The sequence below is a fragment of the Anoplolepis gracilipes genome, chromosome 6 (genome assembly GCF_047496725.1).
Source record: "Anoplolepis gracilipes chromosome 6, ASM4749672v1, whole genome shotgun sequence".
NCBI classification, from domain to species: domain Eukaryota; kingdom Metazoa; phylum Arthropoda; class Insecta; order Hymenoptera; family Formicidae; genus Anoplolepis; species Anoplolepis gracilipes.
In genome coordinates, this window is record NC_132975.1 from 3,984,078 (window position 1) to 4,004,301 (window position 20,224).

The following is a 20,224-nucleotide window of genomic DNA, read 5'->3' on the forward strand; positions in this document are numbered from 1 at the left end:
TTACATCCCGCCAATTCGAGAAATTCCTGGCCGACCACGGGATTACCCACCAGACGTCACCAGTGTACGCACCGCAGTGTAACCTCATGGAACGAGCCAACCGGACCATCAAAACCATGGTCGCCCAGTACGTCGGCAAGCGTCAGCAACGGTGGGACGAACTCCTGCCCCAGTTGCAGTACGCATTCAACACCGCGAGACAAGAGGCTACCGGATACACTCCCGCCTATCTACTTCACGGACGGGAACTAGTCCGGCCGCATCCGGCGGACCGGCGAGCGACCCGAACCACAAACACATCGGAGACCACGCACCGCCTTCTGGAGGAGGCCTATGACGTCGTCCGGGTCCACTTGGCGAGGGCGTTTCAACAACAACAAAGTCATTACGACTTGCAACGCCAGGCCTGGAAACCGAGCATCGGAGAACAAGTGTGGAAACGGGATCGACCACTCTCCGACAAAGCCCGCGGATTCAACGCCAAGTTGGCACTCCGCTATATAGGACCAATGACCGTCCGCCGCCTCATTTCACCCGTCATCGTCGACCTACGGGATGCACACGCCCGCCGGCACGCTGCACGGATCGCAAGGCCGGCGCGAACCACCGATAAGGAACCGCGAGTGAAAAAATAAAAGGCCGGGCATTGAACCCGACTTATCATTCGACGCCAAGATGCCTCGAGAAGAAGAAATCACCATGCTCTTCGGAACCTTGAGCTCCGACTCTGAGGAGGAAATCCGCCCGTTTTCGAGCGACCTACGAGCCAGGCACCCACGACCCGGTGCCCCGCGTTGGAATCCGGATCCAGCGATCCGACCACCAGCAGGCCCAAAGGAGGGCGATATTTTTGGAAGAGCCTCCACCCGTACGCCGACATTCAATCTCCCTCCTGGGAGGCGAGCGCGTGGAGAGATCAGGGCCATCCGCATGCCCACGGGCCCGCTTAACGCCCGCATCGGGGCCACCACCAGCCCCGCTCCGGACGCCTCCGACGGCCCGTACGCTACCGGCTCGGCCGGCACCGTCAGCGCGACCACCAGCGCTACCAACTCGGGCTCGGATGCTGCCGGCACGCCCGCCAACTACGTCAGCGCAACCACCAGCGCTACCGCCGCGAGCCCCGACCCGGCCGATCCACTCGCCAACACCACCGGCACCGCTAACAGGAGCCCGGACACCACCGACTCGGCCACCGACAACTCCACCGGCGCGACCACGACGGCCACCACCGCCTGTTCCGATCCGCCTACCGCCGCCACCCGTACCCGTAACTCTGGGAGACGGACAGATCGTCCAGGTGCCGTACCACGCGGCACACATCCCGCCGATACAAGGTTCGGACACCCAATGGGAGGTGGCTCATCCAGTTCACCAAGGATGGCCAGCCACGAAGAGCACATCGCTTGCCCTCACCCTCGATAAAAGAAGGGGGTGTAACAAAGTCACCAGGGACCGAACAGCCGTCCCTGCAAAATAATCGGCGCCTTTTGGCGCCACCAGTCAATACAACGTTGGGGCTTCCAGTCTCTCCACTCGATCGCCTCCCTACTCGGACCAGAACCGAGAGTGGGAGGCTGACCAGCGGTTATATAAGCCGGCTCGGCCAGAGAGCCGGCATCTAGTCCTGTCCTGATCCTTCCTCAAGAGAGTTCTCTCGAGGCTCCAGACACCATCGATTATCCTACCACGATCCTCCGGACGACGAGCGTTCTCGTTGAACCGACCGGGCGTCCCCGGCCTCCGGCCCCGTGCACGAGATCAAAACCGTCCGTTTCCGGACGACAACACGCAAACCACCCGTCTCCGGGCGAATAACGTTGACATCCGTCCGTTTCCGGACGAAAACCACTGACCCGCCCATCTCCGGGCGACCAGAGAGAGAGAGAGAGAGCAGGCCGTCCGCCGCCAGGACGCCACGGACCGAACCGTCGAGTCGTCCGCCATCAGGACGCCTCCGACTGAACCGCCACGACGTCCACCACCGGGACGCATCCCACCTGTGTGTACATATCGCCCCGTGTACATACCTTCCCCCGCCATTGTAAATAGTTGTGAATACTGTTATCGACGAAACCATGTACGAGCACAATAAACTCAATTAAGAGATACAAGAGAGACAGAAGTCTATCACCAGCCGTGCCTGTCCTTCTCCCGAATCCTGGAACCGGCGAGCTTGTCCGAGACGTCGGGAAAGACGGAACATTATAACCTTCGCCACAAGGTACGGACCTTTGTACTTTAGGCTAAGTTTCTTACATACGCCAGGTTTTATGGTGTCTCTTATGAGGACATAATCTCCCGCTTTGTAAACTGAGTTTAATGTGCCGTTTGTCATAATAAATTTTATTATAATTTTTGATCTTATTAATTGTATCTAAAGCAATTTGTCGGCAAGTTTCTCTCTCATTTTTACAACATAAAATTTTTTTTTCGGCAATCTTCTTTAAACTATTTACTAAAATTACATTCTCATGATTACGTTGATCGTAACTCAAAAGAAGTTTAGATGGCGAAGATTTTAAAGAAGAATGAAATGTGTTGTTCAAGACGTATTGAACTGTATTTAAATTATTATACCAATCTTGAAGTTCGTCGGTCAATTTACAAAGAGAAGATTTTAAAAATCGATTCACTCTTTCGACCAAGCCATTGGCTCAAGGAGCAGCTACAGGTATTAAGGTATGAATAATTTTCTTTTCTTCAAGAAATTTTTTAAATTCTTGCGATGTGAAAGCTGTTCCTCTGTCCGTAATAACTTTCTTAAAATTGCCTAACATAGAGAAAAAAAAAGATAAATGTTTTATATAACTTCTTTTGAACTTAAATGTTTAACAGAAAACAACCAAGTAAATCTTGAGAAAGAATCTATTATAAAGATATATTTAAAACCTTGTTCGGTTTCTGTAATTGGACCAAAATGATCCATATAAACAATTGAAAATGGAGATGATGGACTTTCTATTATTTGCATTTCATCTTCGCGAGAATTTGTACATGAGTTTGCTAATAAACAGGTAATGCAATTTTCTATATACATATTTACATATTTACGTAAAGAAGGAAACCAATAATTTTCAAGAATGCCTTGAATAGTTTTTTCCGTACCACAATGTGCCATGTCATCATGATAAATTCTAATTATTTTTCATTTGAACAGGAACATAAAAACGAGATTTGTCTGGTCCCTTCCTAAATACTAATTCATCAATAATCTCAAATTTTTCGTTTGATTTAGTATTTTCTGATGATTCGAGATCCAATGCAATATCTTTAATAATGGGATCTTTAATAATTGTCTGAATTCCAATTCTCGTTCAAGAGGTAAAAATGTTACTAAAGATACGATTCTGCTAAGTGCATCTACATGTGACATCTTGGTTCCAGGACAATGAGAAATTGAAAAAGAATATGATTGTAGTCTTAGAGTCCATCGGGCTATTCGCGGATTGAGATGAGCTTTATTGATTGCGTATACAAGAGCGTGACAGTCAGTAATTACAGAAAATTGAATTCCATACAAATAAATATGGAACCTCTCTATAGATTTTACAACTGCCAACATCTCAAGCTCAAAACTATGATACCGAGTTTCCGCGTCATTAGTAGATTGACTATAATAAGCCACCGGAGCCCAAAAGCCTAAACTTTGTTTCTGTAAGAGAATACCGGCTAATCCTAAAGCACTTGCATCCGTATGTAATTGAGTTTCAAAAGACGGATTGTAAAGACGTAAAACTGGATAAGATGTTAAAGCGTTTTTTAAAGAATCAATAGCTTGAAGATAATCTTCATTTAAAACAAAATCTATAGTAGTGATATAGTAGGGATTCTAACCCAGGTGCTCGAGGGAGGTGCGGGGGCGGAGGGAACCGCGGGCGCGGGGGAGGATGACGTCACGCAGGTCCGCGACGCGGTTTGTAGACGAGGGGACAGCGGAGAGGAGAGAGAGAGGTCCGCGGCGCAGCCGGTAGACAAGGGGTCAGCGGAGAGGAGAGAGAGGTCCGCGGCGTAACCGATGGGTCCACGAGTAGGGAGATGAATAGAGAGAGACGGCGCGATAGGCGTTCGCAACGCGGTAGACGGAGACGCGCGGTATAGGATAGGATAAGGAGAGCGCTATGCGCATTGTACATAGCGTAGGACAATGAGGACATGATGTGGCGGGAAAAAGGAGGAGAGCACAATAGAAAGATAGTGTGAGAGAGAAAGAAGGAGGATGAGGGGAAAGGATAGCGGGAGCGCGATAAGACGGAGGCTAAGGCGTACGCGAGAACGCAGAGAATTTTTGTAGTTAAGCTTTTTTATATTCTAATATATATATATTAAATATTATCTAATTACATCTAATTGCATCTAATTATATATATATATATATATATATATATATATTAAATATTATCTAATTAATACTAAGTGGAGGAAGAAGAAGAATGGGATTGACGAAGAAGGCGCAAAACACAACACACGTATTTTATCATTAATAAAATTTTTTAATCATAAAAATGTGTATGTGTATACATATAGTGTGTGTGTGTGTGTGTGTGCGTTTTAAAAATTTAAAAAATATATAAAAAATGTAAAATATAATATAATATATATATAAAATTGAAAAATATAAAAAGATATAAAAAGATATAAAATATAAAATATAAAAAATCTAATATATATATAAAATTTAAAATATAAAAAAGATAAAATATAAAAATATAAAACTTAAAAAACTAAAAATAATGGGCGGCAGGATGAGGGGGAACGCGCGACGGCTGCTTTTGTAACAGAAAAATGAACATTTTTAGTAGTATCTTAAAAAAAAAATACACAAACTTTTGAGCGTATTATATAGAGATACTTACAATAGGGCTCCTCTCCGAACAATCTGCGGAGACAGAAAATGTACGTCGACATTTTCGGTTACTCCGCGTCTAAAAAGCGGAAGCAGGGACTGTAACAGAAAAGAAAATGAACATTTTTATTAGTATTTTAAAATAAATATTTAAAATTTGAACATACTTACGATAGGGCTCCTCTCCGAACAGCCTGCGGAGACAGAAAATGTCCACGTACATTTTCGGATACTCCGCGTCTAACTCTCGGGAGTGGGGGCCATCGCCCCACAAATTCTCCCATTCCGCGCACTCCTTGCGATAGGCCCGCACCCAGCGCACCTCCTCCATGTGCGCGATGCTTATATACCCAGGCACAGGATAGGCGCCTATTTCGAAAATCTAAAAAAAAAAAAAACAAATATTTTATAAATATATTATAAATAAAAAAGCATATAAAAATAATAATAAAAACTACTTACATTTCCAAACAGGACCTCCAGTAGTGCCTGGAATAGGGCGCGGGCCATATTTCGCGCTCTTCGAAGTGCGCGGCGATGGTACCGGCGATAAGGAACCCACTCGGGTAGCCGTAGGTGGCGGTACCCCGTCTCAAATATCGCCTCCATAAATGATCTAATTTGCGACATTTTAGAATCTTCACAAATGTACTCACTGGATCACAGTCAGATACTTTATGTCAGCTCCAGTGGAGGCTAGGTAACGTCTCGGTGAAAAAAAAATAGGGTAGGAAATGAACATGACATAAGAGTTAGTACGAATGCTTACTCTTCACAGCTGATAAAAAAAATTAAAAGCTGACGCGGACTGTCGCTCCACACGGCATTCATACAGATAATTCTAATTGAATAGCATAAAACATATAAAATATACAATATAAAATAGATAATATAAAAGATAAAAAATTAAAATAAGAGGAGGGAGGGAGAGCGCACCGCAGTGGCTGAAAAAAAACATTATTAACATCTTTATAATTTTATAAAAATTATAAATACATACACAAATCATGCAGAATTTCTTTTTTTAGCACATGCGTGAATTAATTGCGTGAGAGGCAAGTCGCTTTCTTCTCTCTTCTAAAAAATCTATCCTTCTTAATCTTTTTATCAGTAGCAGCCTCACTCTTCGAAGACACTTTATTTCCGGAACAACAGGATCTTCAAATTGTAAAAGTTCTATATCGGTATTTTCATTGACCACATCGCATAAAAAGTCTATATCATCATGAATCTCGAAAAACAGTTTTAGCGATCTCGTATGAGTTTTTGGCAAACCAATTTCACGATTTTGCAAAAACTGCACCACAGAAGTCACAGAGCCGCCGAGGGCGTCAGAGTGTTCTCTCCACTGCATCTTATCGCAACACTTACACAATAATAGTTTTTATTTTTCATGCATTAGTCTTCTTTCGTACAAAACGGACAAAAATTGCACGGTATTAATTGATACAGCGGTCTCAGACATCTACCGCATTCATATAAATCATGGATCTGTTGATAAATTTCACTTTGATGTGTGCGCACCACATCACTCCCAATCTGTGACCTCTCCGGTAATCGCATGAAACACGATATACAATGTTTAACAGAAATTCCAGGTTTATAAAAAAAAGATATAATGCACAGCCGTTTCATTTCATTGTATGTACGAACTTGTACATCATCTAACGTACGAATAATAGGTTCCACAACATCACTGAAATCACTAGAATCACCGTCAAGAACACTATCGTGTAAGGATTCTACATTCGAATCAGAATGCTCGGACGAAAAGTCCATCGAATCGGACGACTCGGACGAAATGTTCACCAAGAGTGAATCAGGCGACTCGGAAGAATCGGACGACTCGAACGAATCGGATGAAATGTCCATCAAGTCATCCATAAGCACAAAGTTTTTTTTATCAGATATAACAGAAAAAATGTCACAAGGATGACCGCAAACTCGCGTTTTCTTCCAAACTCGCTTTATCAGATGCGACAAAATTGTCACAAGGATGGTCGCAAACTCTTTTATGGCACACGCTCCTCCCAAATATATATATTTTAATCTCACATCTCTCATCTCCCTCTAACTCGAGTATCACGTCTCATCTTCTTCTAACTCGAGTATCACGTCTCATCTACATCAGCATTTTCAACATCTTTAGCAGAATGAATGTAGATCCAATTATATACATCATACGTTTTATAAAGAATAGGCGAAGAAAGAAATAATAAAAATTAGTAATAAAAACGGTAATTTATTTATTGCAAACATCATAGAGTAAATCATTTACAGCACATGTTAACAATTCACAATCTACGAGTGATTTGCCGTCAAACGCGTCACTCTCACGTATCACTTTCACCGCATCGTAAACGTCAGTGATATTGTTGCGTTGCAAAACGCTAACAAATTGTTTAAACTTTTTATTAACAATATATGTATTCTGACACAGCCAGAAATGCATATGATCGATACAGTCTTCAAAATCGAATAAATGCACCAATGTTTGCGGATGCATATACAAAGAATTATTAAATAATGTTAATTTAACAATCTTGGAATCAGTCAATGTAATCATTTGGATAGATAGATCGCAGATCCATAATAGCTCACTTTCAGTCGATTGCACATGTCGTTCAATATCGGCACGTTTCTGCATCAATGAGTGCCAGGTAACGATAGGCAATACTATTTGATTGCCTCGGTTATCACCAACAAGTAATTCCACATATGACATAGCTCCGACGCTTATTCCAATCTCCAAATATTTGTATGATGTCGGGGTTAGAGCATACCTTTTTCCCAAGATACGACCCCCGCGGCAAGACTCGGATGAAATGCTACAAAATTTTAGAAAAATGTTATTAAAAATATAATATTAATATTAATATATATAAATATTAAAAATATTATTTAAAACTAATATAAATAATAAAAATATTATTTAAAAAAATAAAACTTACTCTTTCTTTGGCAGAGTGTCCATAATCGGGACGTAATAATTCATGTTGCTTCCTTTAGCGGAGACCACAAACGATTGACACGATACCAAATTTTAAGTATTAAAACACAATTTAGCACTACACACTGCAATGTGGAGGGGGTTATTGTTCACAATTTAACACTACAAATTGTAATGTGGAGAGAGTGATTGTTGATGCAGCAAGTTTTTTTTCTCCAAGAGCCTATATACAGCTGCTAATTAATAATTACATCTCCAAAGATTTTAGCTGAATGCGCTTAAAATTTTGCATGCGTCGAGGTGCGACAACATTTTCTGATGAAATCACACCTGAATATTCTAAATGTACGTGACAAATTATCAAAAAGTAACTCGCAGCTGCATGTAATTTGAAACTACAAATTATCCATGCGCTAACGAATCTTACTAAAATGTTTAAAGTGTGCGTGACAAATCCGCAGCTGCATGTAATTTGAAACTGCAAAACTTTCGAGCGCCGATGTGCAGCTGCTAATTTTCGAAATACAGCAAAAAAATTTTTTGACATAACGTCATTGTTAGATGACAAATCCGCTGCTGCATGTAATTTGAAACTACAAATTATCCATGCGCTAACGAATCTTATTAAAATGTTTAAAGTGTGCGTGACAAATCCGCAGCTGCATGTAATTTGAAACTGCAAAACTTTCGAGCGCCGATGTGCAGCTGCTAATTTTTGAAATACAGCAAAAAAATTTTTCGACATAACGTCATCGTTAGATGACAAATCCGCTGCTGCATGTAATTTGAAACTACAAATTATCCATGCGTTAACGAATCTTACTAAAATGTTTAAAGTGTGCATGAAAAATCGCAAAATGACAACTATATGTAATTTGAAGCCGCAGATCTTCCGAGAGCCGATATACGGCTGCTAATATTCGAAATATGACAAATCTTTGAGATGACGTGGCCCATAGGTGACAATCTAACGAGATATGACAAATCCGTAGCTGCATGTAATTTGAAACTGCAAAACTTTCGAGCGCCGATGTGCAGCTGCTAATTTTCGAAATACAGCAAAAAAATGTTTTTCAACATAACGTCACATAACGTAACATCGTTAGATGACAAATCGCGAAATGCGTGATAGAAACGTCTATAAATCGCGATATAAATTTGCTGCAAAGAGGTGTACCTCCATTATTTTCGAGTCGTGCATCTTGTTCGGTCTGAAAAACATGGCTGAGCAAATTGTGTGGGAGTAATTTACCCGGGTAAATTCAGTGGAGGAGTACATTACGTGGGAGGCGCAATATAACGAATGTATCGAGTCGTTGGAAGAACAAAGTCGAATTAAACGACCATGATTATCGATCGGAAATCGACAATCGCTGATTGCTCGAATCGCGCGACTCGAAGGACTGAAAAATGTGTTGCGCAAGTGTTTCGTACACGCGGGTGCAGTTCGCGAGAAAATGGATTGATTTGGCGAGAGATCGATACGGCGTTCGAAGGTCGTATCTTGACTGGTGCGGTTATAAATTATAATCATGTTGAACCTCATCAATTTTTGGAAGACGCGAGCGACATTGTGCTCGAGCACGCGCGAAACGTTATGCAAAAACACAGCAGTATGAAAGTGAATACAGTGTTTAACGGCGAGTTTGTGGCGGGCGATAAGCGCGCCAATAAATCAATCAATACGAGAAACTTTGAACTCTTTCATACATCCGATTTACGCGAGTGGTATGAGCGGCGAGTCGTCAAGCCCAACCTTGCATCGCTCGAAGAATTTCAGGAACGCGATAGCGGATGGGCATTATCGCGTATACTAAATTTGACAGTAAATATAAATAAATATAATCCTATGCGCGCCGGATGTTGCGTGCAATTACCGCGAAAGATAATAATGAAACGAGCAGTAGTTAACGTGCAATCTCAAGACAATGCACGTTTTGCGTGAGTGGTGGTGGCTGCTCTGTATCCAGTTGAAAGACACACAGACCGACAATCATCGTACCCGCATTATACAACAGTACTGAATCTCCAAGATATTGAGTTTCCAGTCACTCTTAATCAAATTAAAAAATTTGAAATTTATAATGACATTTCAATCAATGTGTATAACATCGAAAATGAAAACATTATCCCATTATGCCTTACGGAGCAAAAGAGGGACAAGAACGTCAACTTGCTCTACGTGCAAGATGCGCGAGATATCGGACATTTCGCGTGAATCAAGAATTTATCCAGGCTTGTTAGTATGCAACTCAGCAAATGCAAGGTTAAAAAATATATCTGCGATCGGTATGTATATTTAATAAAACTATCTAAAAATATTTAAAACAAGGATATAAAAAATTTTAACTTTTATTTTACAGATGCATGCACTATTTTCACTCGGACGAGAAACTACAGTCGCATACAGTAGACTGTGGAAAGATGAACGATTGCGCTATCCGGTTACCGAGCGATAAGGACAGGCGGCTCGCATTCGCCAACTACAACAGGAAGGAGCGACTACCTTTCGTCGTGTATACCGACCTGGAGTGCGTTTTGGTGAAAAAAGAAGAAGAAAATTTTTATCAACATCACCAAGTATTTAGTATCGCTTATTATGTACATTGTTCGTACGATAATTCGTTATCCGCGTATCATTCTCGTCGCGAAGTCAATTGCGTTGCGTGGTTCGCCGACGAACTTAAAAATTTGGCACAACGTGTAGAAAATATTTTAACAACCAATGTCCCCATGGTAAATTTATCGCAAAATGAATGGAAAGAATTTCGAAGCGCGACTCAGTGTCATATATGTGAGAAACCATTTGTGGAAGATGATACGCGCGTACGCGATTATTGTCATTTGATCGGACGATACAGAGATCCCGCGCATTCAAATTGCAATCTAAATTACAAAGAATCTTTTTGCATTCCAATGGTATTTCACAATTTATCCGGTTATGATTCTCATTTTATAATCGAGGAAATAGCCACAGCGTTCGAAGGGGGAATCAATTTACTTCCGATAACAAAAGAAAAATATATTTCATTTACAAAACATGTTAAGGGTACAAAAGACCCTTAACAGGGTTCTAGAAAAGTCTCGACAAATTGGTATCTTTTCTGAGCAAGGACAAACTCAAAATTTTACAAATGGAATTTAAAAATTTATTCGCCGAGGATTTCAATTTACTGACAAGAAAAGGTGTCTTCCCGTACGAGTACATTGACTGCGTAGATAAATTGTAAGTTACATGTCTACCATCACGAGAATCATTTTACAGCTCCTTGACTGGTAACACAGTATCCGATGGTGATTACGCGCACGCTGAAATTGTGTGGAAGCGATTCTCAATTCGAACACTAGGCGAATATAGCGATTTATACCTCAAAACTGATGTCTTGTTACTAGCCGACATTTTTGAAAATTTCCGCGAGAGTTGTATCAAGAGTTATGGGCTCGACCCCGTGTATTACTATACTCTTCCCGGCTACACATGGGACACCATGTTAAAGCATATGAAAATTATATTTGAATTACTCACAGACATTGACATGGTTATGTTTATCGAACGAGGTATACGCGGTGGTCTGAGTCAATGTTCCAACAGGTAAGCGCGTGCTAATAACAAGTACATGCAGTCGTATGACTCATCGAAACCATCAACGTACTTGATGTATTTCGATGTTAATAATTTATACGGATGGGATGTGTGTCAACCATTGCCCTATGCCGATTTTCAGTGAGTCGATAATGTTTCCAATTTTGATGTATCATCGATCGCGCTCGATTCGTCTACAGGCTACATTCTCGAAGTCGACCTCGAGTATCCGCAACATCTTTACGATTCGCACACTGACCTACCGTTTTGTCCGACACGCGACAAACCACCTGGCAAGCGCGAGGACAAGCTTCTCGCAACCTTATACGATAAGAAGCGTTATGTGATACACTACCGCAACCTGCAGCAATGTTCCCGTCACGGCCTTCGTGTTGCAAAAATTTATCGTATATTACAATTCACTCAATCTCCGTGGCTCCGTACTTATATAGAACTCAACACAAAATTTAGAACACTGGCGAAAAATGAATTTGAAAAAAATTTGTACAAACTAATGAATAATGCCGTGTTTGGCAAAACGATGGAAAATGTGCGCAATCGCGTAGATGTTAAACTTTTAACAAAATGGGACGGAAGGTACGGTGCAGAGGCATTAATTGCAAAACCAAATTTTCATAGTAGGAGCGTTTTTTCGGAAAATCTAATCGCTGTGGAATTACGTAAACTCGAGGGGAAATTCTACAAACCAATTTACGTGGGTATGTGTATTCTCGATATATCCAAGACATGTTTGTACGAATTTCACCACGATTATATGGTACCCATGTATCGGGAGAGATGCAAAGTCATGTACACCGATACGGATAGTCTTATATATCACATTGAGTGCGACGATGTGTACGAGAATATGAAACGCGATATCAGCAGATTTGATACGAGCGACTATGCGATAGACAATGCGTATGTGATATACCGCTCGTGAATAAAAAGGTACCGGGTCTAATGAAGGATGAAAACAACGGTACCATAATGACCGAATTTGTCGAGCTTAGAGCAAAAATGTATGCGTTGCGGGTGGATGATAAGAAGGATACGAAAAAGATAAAAGGCGTCAAGAGTAACGTTGTCGCGAGAACGATAACGTTTGACGATTACACGCGGTGTTTGAACGAAGAGATTGAAATGACGCGTAGTCAATCGTGTATAAGATCAAAATTGCACGAGGTATACACCATTCGCGAAACAAAAATTGCTCTAAGTCCGTACGACGACAAGCGGTATATCGTACCTACAACTACTGATACGTTACCGTGGGGACATTATAAAATACCATTGTAAATAATTGTATTTATTTATTGTAAATAATTGTATTTATTTATTTATTGTAAATATAAATTATATATATACATTCATTCATGTAAATTTATGTATATTTTTATTATGTTTATAATAAATTATTTTTATGTATCCAAGAGTTGTGCGATTTTTCAAGTCCCAGCCATTTCACAAAAACTTCATCTCCTTTTTTACGTATCACCTTTTCCACGAGATATACGTCGGGGTTAGCAACGCGTTGTAGTTCGTATTCGTAGAATCCTCCGGCTACTGGATTTCCGCGCGAATCTTTTAATATATATGTCGCGGAATTAGTATTCTGTATTTTGATAATTTTAAACACTTCGGCCGACCAATTTGGTGTGTAACCTTTATCAAAAATGGTCTTGAATTTACTCACACGTATCGAATCACCTACTTTGAATCTCGCTGGAGCAGCAATTTTTACATTGTTGTATACTGTATTTAAAAGTCTATCAGCGATTGTTAGAGTGATATCGATAGGTCTCATATTGATAGTGCGATGTTTTCGCGCGTTATATTCTGCAACGAGTTGGGATAAAGCGTCCATCCACTTGTAATTACCATTTAGCGTAAACAATTTCCACATATTGTTCTTTAAAGTGCAGTTGAATTGTTCCACGATCGAGGCTTTCATGATGGAATACGTTGAATAATGATTAATGTTATGTTTCTTCATGAGTTTTTGCATGTTTGCATTGTAAAATTCCTTTCCTCTGTCTGTTTGAAAATTTTTCGGACATCTTCCACCATCGCGAATTAGTTTCGCAATCGTTTCAGACATTTCGTTTCCGCTTTTACTTTTGAGCGGTATGGCCCACGCATACTTGCTCAGCACATCGATAACAGTGAGTATGTAATTGAAACCTTTGTTGACTCGTGCATAAAGACGTATCTCAACCAACTCTGCCTGCCACAGGTCGTCGTATCCGCGTACTATGACGCGTCTACGCGGAAAATTTCTTCTCGCCGGAGCGTGCAATTCTTCCACGAGCTGTCGCTTTTCAGAGTTGTTTTTCTTTTCTTGCGTGTTTGATCGTGGCATATTTCATAATAATGTAAAAGTTCATGTATAAATCTTTATGAATCTTTTCCTGAGTCGGATGTAGTTTGCACACGTGTCTGAAGCATTTTCTGCATTTCATGCATCATTATCTGAAGCGTTTGCACGCGCGTTTCGAGCGCAATAATTATTTCCTCAATTTCTTTCTGTCTATTCTTTAAAAATTCAACATTCGTTTCAACGTACCGTTTGTTAGCAGCATCGTTATCATCTTCCGGTTGCACTACACGTCGTATCTTGCGCAACTTTGCGTCGAAGCCGGCGCTAGTCAGACACAGAGCATTATCTTGTACATACGTTCTTAGTAATCCGTTCCATTCATAGTATGCATTATTCGACATACCGAGCGATACTCCAAATTTATTAATTGACATTTCAATACGAAATGTTTTGACAGAATGACTAGTATCGTCAACATGTTGTTTAATTTATAATAAGACCCGCCTCGCGAAGCTCTTCGATAATTGACATGATTTCATTGTCATGAGCATTGTTACCTGCTCGACGCGAAGCTTCCAGCAGTCGCAAACGATCTATCAATTCGTTGGGATCGTTCCAATGCACGTATTCAATTTTATTCTCACTCAATGTCATAGTGCGTGGTGGGTTTATACCTTTATCAATTTTTCTTTTGATAGGAAATAATGAAGCGATTATATATTTATATTTGTATCCTTTGTTGCCTAATACTGGATTACGCACATTACTCTCACGTCTATGCGCGTTTGTCGCCAGTAATATACTTTTATATTTATGCATATCGTTCTCTGTACATACAACATCGTCGGGAATTCTCTTGAAAATTAATTCGTAGAGACCCGGCGTCCCCGCATATTACTCCATTGATGATTATATTATTATTCTTATCCACTTCGAAATGTTTATCGCTGAGCATCATTCCTTCGTCGGAAAATTTAACACCGTATACGTAATCCATCTTATTTACATCTTGACCCAAAATTGCTCCGATATATCTTTGTCCGAGCGGACCAAGATGTTCTCGCAACATATTCTGACCCTCGGATGTTTGTAATTGACGTTGAACCGACGTCACAACCGCTTCGGGTGTGGTCTCAAAAATTTCTTCGACGGAAAGAGACGAGAATTATTTGAGGTTGTTGTACAGCTTTTATCGATTGTTTCATTCGCTTTGATTGATTTGGTGTAGAAGTTATCAATGAATCGTTTGATCGTTTCCGTCCCCCATTTGATATTTTTTCATAAGTCAGTGAAATGTTTGATCGTTTCTGCTTTATGCTTTCTTGTTCTTCTCTAGGTATACCAAACGACTCCACTTTCAATGCATCAAATTCTACATCGATAGTATTCTCAACAATTTGTTTTAGAGGTTCAGTGATTGGCTTAAAATGTCTCTCCAAAGCGACGTCTTCCTCAATTTTACCAGTTTTTAAAGCGTGATATTTTTTGCGAATTGATTCGCTCGTTTTTGCAATCTCTCTCACAATATTTTCACGTTCATCATCAGCATCATTATTGTTTATCATAATGGATATTTTGTAGACGTTGTTAGACTGATGTGTCGACAGCGACTAACCTCTCTACGGTATTGCAAATTCATTAAATCCTTTTTTATATCGTCCATTGGTCAGCGAGCTGTCTTTATCAATAACTACGAATCCATACTTGTGCTGCCAGCATTTCTGGCATAATGCGTGAAAATCGTCGTATGACATGTCAGTATTTACATGATTGTTGTACACATGTTTCAGGTTTGTACTATCCTGTTGAAATAAAATCAACAAATTCGCATTGTCGCGTATAAGATGTTTGGGTATTTTGGCATACGTTTGACAAAGATAGAAACAGTCGACGCTCGAGTGTCAACCCATTGCAAAGTACTCTCTTATCGTATCTTGTTTATCGCACGCCACGTCATCAAAGATAAAAATAGAATTCGGAAGCGCCTCGCTTGGAGCAACGACTTCACTATTATTAGAGAATGTGAAATAACCAATTTCGTCTATCGGTGTCAATAAATTTTCCAAATATTGATATTTCGGTTGTTGAAGCGATTTTGAGTATACGTACAGGTTCTCAAAGCGAACACCGTACGGACTTTCAATTAGACTTATCAATACATTAGTCTTACCACAATTTGAAGGACCGCAAATAATACCGCGTATAGTAATTGATAACATGTTTCCATGCTTGCATATTTCTTTTTCAAGCATTAGTCTATTATCAAAGTTTATAACTTTGATTATCGTCGCTTGCCGCACAAACCGCATTTTGAGAATGAGTCATGGAAGGACCTATTTATAGATGTGCATCGAATCGAAACCGTTCAGTATTGAAAATGTTTTTTCATCTGTCGGACGACTGTCAAATTCTCGAGCTTACCTCTGAACAGTTGCAATATATACCAAAGATTATTTTATTGAGACAATTTAGCCGCTACGTGGAACGACTGTAGGACAAACTTCCCGAACATATAAAGGCTGATTCTGAAGTACAACGGTATTGTAGATGTTTGCGACATTATAATTTACCGTGGCAGCAAACACATATCGATGGTCCAGCACCATTTATTAAAGATTACTACGAATGTCAGTGAGAATTATAAGAGGTAGCGATCTATTGAATCGTGCGATAAACGCGCTTCCTATCGAATTACATGTTCCTGGATATCAGTTTTGCGGATCGGGAACTCGTTTAAAAGAACGATTGGCTAGAGGCGATCGAGGTATCAATCCATTGGACGCTGCGTGTCGCGACCACGATATAGCTTACTCGCGAAGCAACGATCTCGGTGAACGACACGTTGCGGATCATATACTAGCTGTGAAGGCGCGGGAACGTATTACCGCGAGGGATTCGACTCTTGGTGAAAGAGCGGCTGCTACGGCTGTTTGGACGGCCATGAAGGCAAAAACGAAATTTGGTATGGGAATGAAGATGAAAAAATCACCGAAAAAGAAAAAGATGTTGAAAAAACGAATACTTCCAGTAGCGAAGCGTGGTGGTATTTTACCGATTTTACTGTTGGGAGTAGTCGGTTCTTTGGCTGGTGGAGCAGCGGAAATCGCAAAGGCTGTAAACGATAGCAAAGCCGCGCAACGCCAATTCGAAGAAATTCAACGTCACAATCGTGCTATGGAAGGTCGTGGACTTTATTTCGCTCCATACAAGCGTGGACGGGGGTTCTCAACGACTGCTAAGAAGAAAAACGTTAAAAATGCCTGCGGGTGTAACAACTAACGTATAATTGGAACAACGTGCAAGACGTATGCGCATACCTTTCTTTAGTGGCGTTTTCATGCGCAATAATTTATCGATAAGCGGCGTGCGACGAAACGAGAGCTGCATTGTCAATTTGGACAACGTTGAGGATCCTAGTACTCATTAGGTAGCATACGCAAAGAGGGGAGATAATGTTGTATATTTTGACAGTTTTGGAAATCTTCGACCGCCTGAAGAATTGGTGCAATATTTTGGACAGAATGTAACAAAAATTGAATACAATCATGCGTCTTATCAAAATTATAATCAGAGTATTTGCGGACAATTGTGTCTACAATTTCTTCAAACGATTAAATTTAAAGCCTAACACTCTACTGTCGTGACTCAGTATTCGACATGACACTTACGTTGACTGGTAAGAGTAGCGTTCTTGCCGTAAGCTACTTTCCAGCTATAGATTTGAATGATGATGATTACGAACTTGGTTTAACGGATTTTGAAACTTATCATACGATACCAAACGTGAATTCCTCGAATAATAAATTTTACTTTGACAACGACGACAAGAAAATTACGATTCTCGAAAGATCGTACGAATTGCATGGTATAAATGAATATCTAACGCATGCAATTTTACAATACGATTCCCACAACAATGTTAATAACAATGATGAGAAATATCCAATAGTGATTCGCGCTAATCATAATACGTTGAAAAGTGAAATTAAATGCATATACAGAATAAATTTTAATAAGCCCAACAACATAGGATCGTTGTTGGGATTCTCAAATCGTGTATTGCAGCCGAGGAAATGGTACGAATCAGGTGCCGATAAATATTATTAACGTAAACATTATTTGTATAGAATGCAGTGTGACCGCTGGTGCATATAGCAATAGTAAGCGCGTATACACGATACACGAATTTTCTCCGAGAGTACCACCGGGCTATAAGATATCGGAAACGCCCGCGCAAATCATTTATCTACCAATCGTCGTGCAAAGCATTACTGATTTAACGATACGTGTTGTGGCTCAGGAGGGTAGATTGCTCGATTTTCGAGGAGAGGAAATTACCGTACGATTGCACGTACGACGATGTCAAAAATAGTATGCTCGTGTTGAATGAAACGGAGCACGCGAGAGACGATATCTTTACGAGGGACAATACTTATGCGAGGAGGCGAGCGGTGTCTGGTGACAATAATCAGATGTCTGGTTACGCTAAAAAGAAGCTCAGCGCGTTGAATTGTGAATTTTTAAAGTCTTTGGAATTTGTCGTACGAAATAATTGAAAGAATGATTGACATTTTGAACATTGGAAGCGAACCGATCTTTGACGACCGTATAGTAAAGATTGAAACTCATACGTACAATCCATACGCAAATACAACACTTCGATATAGCGATGAGATATGGATACCTATACAGTATCAGGATTTGTACACGTTATCGTGCGAAAGCTTCCTTTACGTCGAAGAAAAATTAACGATAAGAAAAAAGGATAAACTAATGATATTGGGAAATAATTGCGTTGCATTCATGTTTGATGAACTTCGATATGAACTCAACGGTGTGGAAATTGATCGCAACAGAAACGTTGGAAAAACTTGCACGATTAAAAACTACATTTCCCTTACACACGAGAGAAGTAAAATCTTGCACAATGCTGCATGGAATTTAGTTGCAAATAATGGTAGCGAAGATTACTTCAATTTTTGCGTGCCGCTCAACATGTTGCTTGGATTTTGCGAGGATTATAAGCGCGTTGTGATTAACGCTCGTCATGAATTGATTCTAATACGTTCACGCAACGACAACAATTGTCTATTTGGAGCTCAGGCTGCTGAAGCTGAGATTGAATTACACAAAATACAATAGCGTATGCCTCACGTAATATTGAACGAAATTAGTAAACTGTCCTTGCTACGAGCGTTGGAGAGCGGTAGATACTTGAACATGAGTTTCCGCTTGTGGGATCTGTACGAATTTCTTTTGCTACACAGTACGACTAAGCATTCGTGGACTGTGAAAACTGCCTCTCAGCTGAAGAAACCGCGATACGTAATCTTTGCACTACAGACTGATAGGAAAAATGTCGCATCGAAAGATATTACCAAATTCGATGACTGCAAATTGACAAACGTTAAACTCTATCTAAACTCTGATTTTTATCCGTATGATGATTTAAATTTGGATTTTGATAAAAAGAGATACGCTATCCTATTCGACATGTATGCACGTTTTCGTAAATCTTATTATGGATGCAATAATGATAATGTATTATTTACCATGGCAAAATTTCTAGAGTGCGGTCCTCTCACGGTCATTACTCACGACAAAACGAGTCTGTCAAAAATGCTACCGTGGACGTAAGAATAGAATTTGAATGTAAGCTAGACGTACCCGCAAATACTACCGCATATTGCCTCATCTTGCACGATCGTATTGTCGAATATAACCCGTTGACAAATGTTGTCCGCAAAATTACATGAATCAGGAATAATCTCCTCCAATGTTATAACATTATAACATTATAAAACTGGAGATACTCGATGATCGATATTAGTTGTCCGTCGTAGTTCTCGCCAATATCATTTCATTATGGTTGTGCCAACGTTTGTGGATCTCCAAGGATTTATCGTTGGAGGAAAGTTTATCGTGAAAGAAATTGTGATTCTGACAAAGGGCTCTGTACTCTCTCATTATATTTTTACACCATTTCGTTTGCTCACGAGATCTGAGAGATCTCAAGTTGCATGGTTGATTGGAAAACATCACAATCTGCAATGGAAAGATGGAAACATTCCGTACTACAAGGCCAAACGTTTAATCACTGACGCCGTGACGTTGAAAGATGCATCTTCTCGAGTGTACGTCAAAGGACATGAAAAACGAGAATGATTGGCAAATTTACTGGAAGACGATGAAAGAATCGGTCTTATTATCGAGACATTGGATAACGACTATGATGACGTTCCTGCTTTAAATAAATTAGATGCTACTTTGCGTTGCGATAGACATGTACGAAATTGTGCTTTACAAAATGTATTTAAATTATTCAATTGGTGGTCGAATCATCATCATAAAGGTTCGATCAATCCATATTTATATTAAACTATTGTTAAAATGCATGTGTGTTATTATCTTTTTTTATCCTCTCCTTGTAGCATGTATTATATTACAGTACGTGATGCATTTTTCTATTAGTCTGCATTTTAGCAGACAATGGGCGTAGAATATTTGACATCTTTAAACGCGAAA

General features: G+C 40.2%; 1 protein-coding gene, 1 long non-coding RNA gene and 1 pseudogene across 2 annotated transcripts; 1 reads left to right on the plus strand and 2 right to left on the minus strand.

The window, feature by feature from the left end:
* Window positions 1–4,688: 4,688 nt before the first annotated feature.
* On the minus strand, window positions 4,689–7,587 carry LOC140667031 (uncharacterized). The gene is made up of 3 exons (XR_012046902.1): window positions 5,018–7,587; window positions 4,857–4,945; window positions 4,689–4,769 (listed from the first exon to the last, which is right to left on the minus strand). It is a non-coding gene; the product is annotated as an uncharacterized lncRNA (long non-coding RNA).
* A 5,928-nt stretch (window positions 7,588–13,515) lies between these two features.
* LOC140667219 (uncharacterized) lies at window positions 13,516–16,743 on the minus strand (annotated as a pseudogene).
* Window positions 16,744–18,259: 1,516 nt separating this feature from the next.
* Window positions 18,260–18,841, plus strand: LOC140667220 (uncharacterized). Its single transcript, XM_072894961.1, has one exon. The coding sequence runs from the start codon at window positions 18,260–18,262 to the stop codon at window positions 18,839–18,841; it is 582 nt and encodes a 193-aa protein (XP_072751062.1).
* Window positions 18,842–20,224: the final 1,383 nt, after the last annotated feature.

Excerpts from the sequence above, each read along its gene's own strand:
- LOC140667220 (XM_072894961.1), top strand. The coding sequence starts at position 18,260 with ATGATTGACATTTTGAACATTGGAAGCGAACCGATCTTTGACGACCGT.